Consider the following 9016-nt stretch of genomic DNA (forward strand, 5'->3'; position numbering starts at 1 on the left):
GTATTGGATAGCAGTTTGATGGTATGCACATATCAGCCCTGACTGACCCCAAGGGGCTGATGGGTGGGGCCAAAAAGGGTTGAATTGACTGAAATTTCAAAAATCTTCTTCTCAAGACCCAGATGTGGTAGAATCAAATACTCTTCATAGATGTATGGGTTTTAAAGTGCTCTACCAAAATTGTGAATGTTATGACCCTAGGGTCTCACGTATACCCNGGGGGGGGGGGGGGGCAAAATTTATTTTGTCAAATGATACTTTGAATATTACATGTTGATAACTTGATTGGAATTATAACCCTGAGTTGTCAGTTTGATACTTTGAACATTTTGAGCCAGCTCTACCCCCAAAGGCACCAAAAGGAGTCAGTGTGCTAAAATTTCTTCATTTTCCTTGTTTAGAATCAGAGGTGCTAAATTCAAATACTTTTCAGTCTTAAATCTGTATGCTAGATATTGAATAAGGTTGTTTTATTGTTTTTTGTCACTTTGAATAATACTTCTGTTCATGTTTTAAAAACAAAAATCAACTCTCTGTATAAATATATCAGAACTCGGGTGACCGTTAAGGCCCATGGGCCTCTTGTCTTGGAATGTGATGATGAGTTAAGTAACGTGATCTAAAAAAGTAAGAAGGCTGTTTGGACATTATGTGCCTCATAACCTAGGATACCGTGTTACGTTGGAGGTACAGTATATATTTTGCTGTTGCAGCTATACCAATGGAAGACGATGGCAGCATATCGGAAGCCTTTACGGATGTAGAGAGAATGTTCAGCTGTTTTATCTCATCCTACGGGGGAAAAATCAGGGAGGATGTCATTACATTTGCCGTTGAAATAAACAAGTAATATTCTACTTTATTACTTTTTATCAATTTCAGTTTCTACCTTGATAACAAATCACCTGTTCATGGTGGCTAAGATTGTTTGTGATCTGCTTTCTAACAGGAATCATCAAAACAGGTGCCACATGTGTTTTAAGGAAAACTTCATGATGGCATTCCTTTTGTTTTGGTGTCTCATCAGTTCCTGCCATTGTCAACTGTTTTTTTGGAAATTGTTTCAGTGTCTTTGCGATGCTATAGACTACATTTTTATATGCTCATCTTTTCTGGGCATATATTGGTGTCATCTAGTCTGTGCCTGTTCACATTTGACTTCTACACAGCTCCTGATGAAAGCTTTCAACCAATTTTCATGAAACTTCACATAGGTACTCCTGAAATCAAATTATGAAGCTCAGTTTAAGGGCAAAGTCATAAATTAAGGTCAAGGTCATAGTTACAAAATCTACACATGATAATAGGAAAATCTTATATTTAGCTAGTTCACAGGCTGAACATTTTATCCAAATTTCTTGAAACTTCACACATCTAATCCCAACCCCAGTCTCTTAGATCTATTAAAATTCAAGGTCATGTGTTTGAGGTTAAGGTCATGCCATGAATGGCTAAATTCCCGGGTGTAACCCGACGAAATCGGGTCACTTGGCAGGTATGTCATGGCTACAGAATCCTGAAGTACCCAACATCCGACTTTTGGGATATACCCGTTTTTTGTCTGTTTACCAGACCTACTTTTCAGACTTATCTTTTCTAATAAGAGATTATGATTATTTTTCCTTCAGAAAATGCAAACTTATGAGACATTGGGTGGAATTCATACAGCCATCTTCGTGGAGCCGAATCAGTTCCATTGGTCTGGACTCCTGTTTACAAGAGCTAAGACGGGGACAGGAGGCCCGGAAGGAAGTACTTGAGGTGTCAAGTCTAGCAGCATTCTATCAGCCAGTGTGTGCCAGCCTCATTCCTGTGACATCAAAAGCACTTAATGACCTGCTTTCAGGACTTGATCAACCACTAGCATCGTACGTTTTATCAGATTCCACATTTATTACCATTTATACCCCTACTTAGGAGAGGGGATGTCAGTGTGTCCTCCAATCCGTCAGTAGTAAAAAGCTTGTGCTCAAGATATCTTATGAACATCTTAGTAGATTGTTTATATTCACACCATAGTATGGTAGTAGTATCAAGTTAACCTGATTTGATTTTGGTGGTCATCGTTCAAGAGTAAAGGGTCCAAAGTCACGCTTGACCACTTTTCAGGTAAAAAATTTGTGTGCCAGATATCTAACACTTAGTTTTACACATGATTAAATTGTGGTAGTCATCGGTCAAGGTTAAATGGTCAATGGTCATTCTTCCTCTCTGCAATCCATTTTCTGTCTAATTGGAAGTAGGGTGTGTGTGTGTGTGTGTGTATATTTATGTGAAACCCGCTTACTTCATCTCAGACTAATGTCCTGTGGTATTTTGTCCCTGATACTGTCCTGGTATGACACCTAGTTGCTTATGTAATCTCTGTTTTACTATTCTTTACTGCCCTCTTTTTTCACACAGGAAATACGATGAAGCACTACCGGTAATGCTGCTGCGATTCGACAATCTGGTGTTGTACGGCAGTGACCAGTCAATCGCTGCACAGTACAGACTAGGCGTAGTCATACTGAAGAAGCTCCTCCTCATGTCGTCACACGTAAATCCTTCTCTTTTACCGTTTCATATCGAACATTGAAAAATGCTCTTAAAAATATGGAAATTCTGGATCTAGAAAATTTGACAGGAGTGGCATCTTCCCCTAATTATATACATCAATAAGAAAGATGTTATATCTAGTGACCCATGATGACCTGTGCTTCATAGGCACCTTTCTAAATCTGTTGCTTATACAGTTAGCTAGTGGAAGTTTCTAGAAGGGTTTGGTAATTATTTTAAAATTATAAAATTTGCAGTTTAAATAAGTGGTTATATGATTGGAGTGTTAAAGTATAAATTCATGTTTGATCGGGAATCACAGATGAAGAAGACTTGTTAAAGCCTTGTTTTCCCCTGTCTGTGCCAGCCTTGTTTTCTCCTGTCTGTGCCATCCTTGTTTTCCCCTGTCTGTGCCCAAACAAACCTTTGTTCCTTGTTAAAGCCTTGTTTTCCCCTGTCTGTGCCATCCTTGTTTTCCCCTGTCTGTGCCAGCCTTGTTTTCACCTGTCTGTGCCAGCCTTGTTTTCTCCTGTCTGTGCCATCCTTGTTTTCCCCTGTCTGTGCCAGCCTTGTTTTCCTCTGTCTGTGCCCAACCAAACCTTTTTTCCTTGTTAAAGCCTTGTTTTCCCCTGTCTGTGCCATCCTTGTTTTCCCCTGTCTGTGCCCAAACAAACCTTTTTTCCTTGTTAAAGCCTTGTTTTCCTCTGTCTGTGCCAGCCTTGTTTTCCCCTGTCTGTGCCCAAACAAACCTTTGTTCCTTGTTAAAGCCTTGTTTTCCCCTGTCTGTGCCAGCCTTGTTTTCTCCTGTCTGTGCCAGCCTTGTTTTCTCCTGTCTGTGCCAGCCTTGTTTTCTCCTGTCTGTGCCATCCTTGTTTTCCCCTGTCTGTGCCAGCCTTGTTTTCACCTGTCTGTGCCAGCCTTGTTTTCCCCTGTCTGGCTGTGCCCAAACAAACCTTTTTTCCTTGTTAAAGCCTTGTTTTTCCCTGTCTGTGCCCAAACAAACCTTTTTTCCTTGTTCAAGCCTTGTTTTTCCCTGTCTGTGCCCAAACAATCCTTTTTTCCTTGTTAAAGCCTTGTTTTCCTCTGCCTGTGCCAGCCTTGTTTTCCCCTGTCTGTGCCTGCCTTGTTTTCCCCTGTCTGTGCCAGCCTTGTTTTCTCCTGTCTGTGCCATCCTTGTTTTCCCCTGTCTGTGCCAGCCTTGTTTTCCTCTGTCTGTGCCCAACCAAACCTTTTTTCCTTGTTAAAGCCTTGTTTTTCCCTGGCTGTGCCCAAACAAACCTTTTTTCCTTGTTAAGGTGGCTCCACACTTTCGTAATTAACCAGCGAAACTCGTTGAAACTTTCATATAATGGTTATTCAACTATGTAGAGTTGATTTCATGAAAATCTAAACACTCCGATAGTTAGGGGACTTTTTTGGAAAAAATACCAAAAAATTGAATTTTCGTCAATTTTAATATTTTCCGTTTTTTTTGGGTGTGACATTGTTCGGAACAATAACAACAATAATAAAATGAAAAGAAGCATTTCTAATTAACCATACAAATATTTTATTTATCGCAAAATATGTAACACATGTTACACAAAGTGTTTTTTTATTGAATTTGAACGGATAAAAGTTATTATCTACAAGCTAAAAGCCAACAGAACACAAAGATCTATACATATAGAATGGGAAATTGAACAAAATATACACAATGGCTTTATAATTAATTTATTTTACATTTTACAATCACTTCGATCCGGGTAAGAGTTATCTTCCTTGAAAAAAATCGGAACTTTTTGCAGAGGGGTGACATTTACACAATGACAGTTGTCCCTGTTTACATATAACAAAAATGATGGAAATAAATCAAAAATATGATATCAAAATTATCAATTTATTGTTCTTTAATGGAACCAAATTACCCTCAGTCATGTACACTTTGGACATCATTCCACAGTCCGCTAACTCACGGTATATTTATAATTACATGTCAGGTACATATGTGACCAGAGGCTATCGCATGGTATGCCGTTCTCACGTGCACTCACACATGCATTTCATAGGTATCTTGATATTTTACAAAACATTATTTTCACAGAGTAAGTAGACTACATTTGTAAACACGATTTAATCGACAGAGCGAAACTCCCTCAACAGCGAAAATCGTAACGACCTCGAGCTTATGAACTCGTGTTGCACATGTGAGGTCGGTACGTCCGCATTCCATGCGTTTCCTATATGACCTTCTTGAGGTCGTTTGGTCTCATGTCACTATCTTCCCGTGAGTCTGTTTATGTCTATGAATTTGAAAGCTTTATTCCTGAAATACGTGTGATTATACATTTCCCGGTAAAATCTCGATATCGGGTGTTGACATATCATCGGCACGCACGTGTACTATTGTTTACCAGGGGCCTGTTCGTTTATGCGGAGCAACCGGTTTGACCGTTTATAAATGTAACAATTTCGGGTATAAATCCTGGCGGACCTGCAAATGTGTATGCAGGCCTTGCAAGGCTTTCTCAAGGCTCGCCTGAAAGCAGCATCAGATTACTAGGTCCGACCTTATTTAATAAACGAACAACAGTGGTCCGATCGGTTTGACCGTTTAAACGAAAACGGCCAAGGTGTAACTATAATTTGCACAACGACATTGAATGCCCGATACGCAATACGGAAATGACGACACGGTGTACATGCACATTTCGATCAAGATAATTGAGTCCGAGCTGTACTTTTTCCGGAAGTACGTCACGAAAATGGACGCTGATGACGATGTGTGGAGCCACCTTAAAGCTATGTTTTCCCCTGTCTGTGCCCAAACAAACCTTTCTTCCTTGTTAAAGCCTTGTTTTCCCCTATCTGTGCCAGCCTTGTTTTCCCCTGTCTGTGCCAGCCTTGTTTTCCCCTGTCTGTGCCCAAACAAACCTTCCTTCCATGTATCCTAATGAACATTGTTCTGTTGTATGCAGGTTCATATAGCACAACCAGTAAAATGTTGGAAAGCTATGTTTTTTTTCATTTGTACCTCAATCAACCTTGTGTTTAAAAACACTAACAAGGATATTCTCTAACTGCCAAAAGCGTATCTACTACAGCTTTCCACCATTACCCGTGTCTGAATAAACCTTGTTTCTAAATTTTTTAACATTTCATATAAGTGTGTATTATAACAGATGTTTTGTACTTTACAGCTTTCCATACTTGGACATAAGTCTCCTGCGTTTAAAGCATTACAGCTCCAGAAAGGTAATCACCTTCTCTGCAGGCCTTTAATAATTTTCCCACTGGTTCTATCACAGGGGACTATAAGTGTGCCTTCGATCTGTCTGTCAGCCTGCCCATTAGTTGTATGTCGATTTGATTGATTGATTGATTGATTGATAGGTTTTACGTCTGCTTCACTACCGCGTATTTCGGTTATCCAGCAGACATGTCGATTTGTCTGGGCCATATCTCATATACTCATTCCACCTACAACTGCCAAGTTTTGTTTTTCAAAACAAAGGGCCATAACTCTGTATATAAAGATGCGGGAGACCTGATTTCAATATCTAACCTTCTGCCATTCTAAGAGGTACTGAAAAACAAAACTTGGCAGTTGCAGGTTGACAGAGAATATGAGATATGGTCCACACAAATCATTGTTTTACAGGGGACTGTAAGTTTGCCTTCGATCTATCTGTCAGTCTGCCATTCATTTGTATGTGGATTGACCTGGGCCATATCTCATATCTCATATAGCTCATATACTTGGCAGTTGCAGGTTGACAGTATATGAGATACAGCCCATACAAATCATTGTTTTACAGGGGACTGTAAGTTTGCCTTGGATCTGTCAGCCTGCCATTCATTTGTATGTGGATTGACCTGGGCCATATCTCATATCTCATATAGCCCATATACTTGGCAGTTGCAGGTTGACAGAGTATATGAGATACAGCCCACACAAATCATTGTTTTACAGGGGACTGTAAGTTTGCCTTGGATCTATCTGTCAGCCTGCCATTCATTTGTATGTGGATTGACCTGGGCCATATCTCATATACTCTGCCACCTACAGCTGCCAAGTGTTGTTATGCAGTACCTCTTGGGATGGCAGAATGTTAGATACTGAAATAAGGTCAGAGTTATGGCCCTTTGTTCACTGTATCACTTTGTGTATATCTCATATGTCAGTACCTCTAAGGATGGCAGAGATAGTTTTGCACAAAACAATTGGGTCTTATACCCTAGCTACTCTTTAAAGAGCTATGACCCTTTTCTTTATTTTTGATGCCAAAGTTTGTCTACAGGGGGAGGGGGGCTAGGGTTTGCTTACATATTCTTTGCCTTGTTCATAATGAAGAGGAAAATATAGGACATACTAATTGTAGTTAGCTGAATACATTGTAGATACTAACAATATCGTGTAATAGTGTTTTAAATATAGGCCTGTTTTTAATTTGCCATGTTTTTCACTTTCAAGACATTGGTGATAAGAACAATTTTCAAACCTAACACCAGAGTAGATTATTGTCGTAAATCTGACCGTTTCATGTGACAAGCGTCAGTGACATCAAAGATGTTATATACGGGTGATTTTTTTTTTTTCTCAAACAAGAAAAGGTGTAAAGTATCATTGTTTTGAAACCATAGATGATGACTTGGGACCTTCTGAAGCCAAAAAAGCAAGACTTGAAGCAGAGGACTCAGCACAGGTTACACTTGAAGCAGAGAACTCAGCACAGGTTACGTTACCAGAGGTTGGTTTAAATCCACATGTACTGACTGAGTCAATCACTCTCTACATATTTGTTAATTGAGATGTTTTCTTCAATTTTTGTGATTGATTTTTTGAAACTTTGATTCTTGGCAATCAGACAGAGAAAGATAAAACTGTATAATACATTAACTTCTTGAGCGTAGCAAACCATTACCATGTATTATTTACGTCTGAAATCTTTGATAGTTTTTATTTTACCGGTAGTAAATCATATTTTTGTTAGATACAGGTCTCATATTTAACTTTCCGGATTGCATATTGAACACCAAAGTTGATAGATGACAATTGACAATATTTTGTGAAGTCTTGGCATACACTGTCTTATTTTGCAAACAATTTCTTATACATGGTATATATATATATATATATTTTGCAGAGGCAGATGACATACGCAATGTTATACATATGTTTCATCCTGGTGAAGACAAAATATTTGAAAAAAATGAATCAGGAGGAACCATCGTTGCAAGTTGTCATAGACTCCATGTTTCGTGCTATAGAACTGGGTCGATTTCGACCTCTGTCACCTGGTCACAACGATGAATCACTAGACTATGAAGAGTTTTGCTGGTTACATGAACTTGAGAATGAACTGAAGCTATCGTTCATATTTGAGTGTGGGCAGAGTCACCAGGTGGAACAGTGCTATGTGAATGCTCTGCTGGAGCAGGGAACATGTTTTTATGGCAACGACATGCCTATTGCATTGCTTCACATGTTGGTAAAGGCCCAAAGTGGCTCAGACAATGAAGATACTTTTGTTAAGATCTGTTTGGAGGCAGTGTGTTTTTCCACAGCACCATTCAAGGGAGAAAATCCAGGTAAATGTGTTTTTAGCTCACCTGGCACGAAGTGCCAAGTGAGCTTATGCCGTGGCGCGGCGTCCGTCGTCCGTTCATCGCCGTCTGTCCGTCCGTCCGTCCGTCCGTCCGTCCTCATCCGTCAACTTTTCCTTTAAACAACTTCTTCTGAAGAACGGACAGGCCTAGAGTCATGATATTTGGCTGAAAGCTTTGTTGGTAGGAGCCCTACAAAGTTTGAGAATGAAAACTAGTTTGACCTACTTTCAAGGTCACAGGGGTCATATATGTCAAAAGCTTCAAAGGACTTCTTCTGAAGAACTGAAAGGTATAGAATCTTTATTTTTGATTGATGGCTTCCTTGGATAGAGCCCAACAAAGTTTGAGAATGAAAATGACCTTGACCTTCTTTAAAGGTCACAAGAGTCAAATGTGTCAGACACTTCAAACGACTTCTTCTGAAGAACTAAAAGGTATAGAATCTTCATATTTGGCTGATGGCTTCCTGGGATAGAGCCTAACAAAGTTTGAGAATGAAAATTACCTTGACCTTCTTTCAAGGTCACATGGGTCAAATGTGTCAGACACTTCAAACGACTTCTTCTGAAGAACTGAAAGGTATAGAATCTTTATATTTGGTTGGTGGCTTCCTGGGATAGAGCCCAGAAATGTTTGAGAATGAAAATTAGCTTGACCTACTTTCAAGGTCACAGGGGTGATATATGTCAAAAGCTTCAAATGACTTCTTCTGAAGAACTGAAAGGTATAGAATCTGTATTTTTGATTGATGGTTCCTTGGATAGAGCCCGACAAAGTTTGAGAATGAAAATGACCTTGACCTTCTTTTAAGGTCACAGGAGTCAAATGTGTCAGACACTTCAAACGACTTCTTCTGAAGAACTGAAAGGTATAGAATCTCTATATTTGG

General features: G+C 39.5%; 1 protein-coding gene across 1 annotated transcript in view; it reads left to right on the forward strand.

Annotated features, from left to right (window-relative positions):
• The window catches only part of LOC110445156, a 33523-nt gene that overhangs the window by 17253 nt on the left and 7254 nt on the right, over nucleotides 1-9016 (forward strand). Inside the window, exons 8-13 of the mRNA XM_021489597.1 lie at nucleotides 714-846; nucleotides 1629-1868; nucleotides 2404-2539; nucleotides 5718-5772; nucleotides 7162-7268; nucleotides 7665-8109. Coding sequence (XP_021345272.1) covers nucleotides 714-846; nucleotides 1629-1868; nucleotides 2404-2539; nucleotides 5718-5772; nucleotides 7162-7268; nucleotides 7665-8109 — 1116 coding nt within the window. The remainder of the gene's footprint in view (nucleotides 1-713; nucleotides 847-1628; nucleotides 1869-2403; nucleotides 2540-5717; nucleotides 5773-7161; nucleotides 7269-7664; nucleotides 8110-9016) is intronic.

Source organism: Mizuhopecten yessoensis, unplaced genomic scaffold (genome assembly GCF_002113885.1).
Source record: "Mizuhopecten yessoensis strain PY_sf001 unplaced genomic scaffold, ASM211388v2 scaffold2091, whole genome shotgun sequence".
Classification (NCBI taxonomy): domain Eukaryota; kingdom Metazoa; phylum Mollusca; class Bivalvia; order Pectinida; family Pectinidae; genus Mizuhopecten; species Mizuhopecten yessoensis.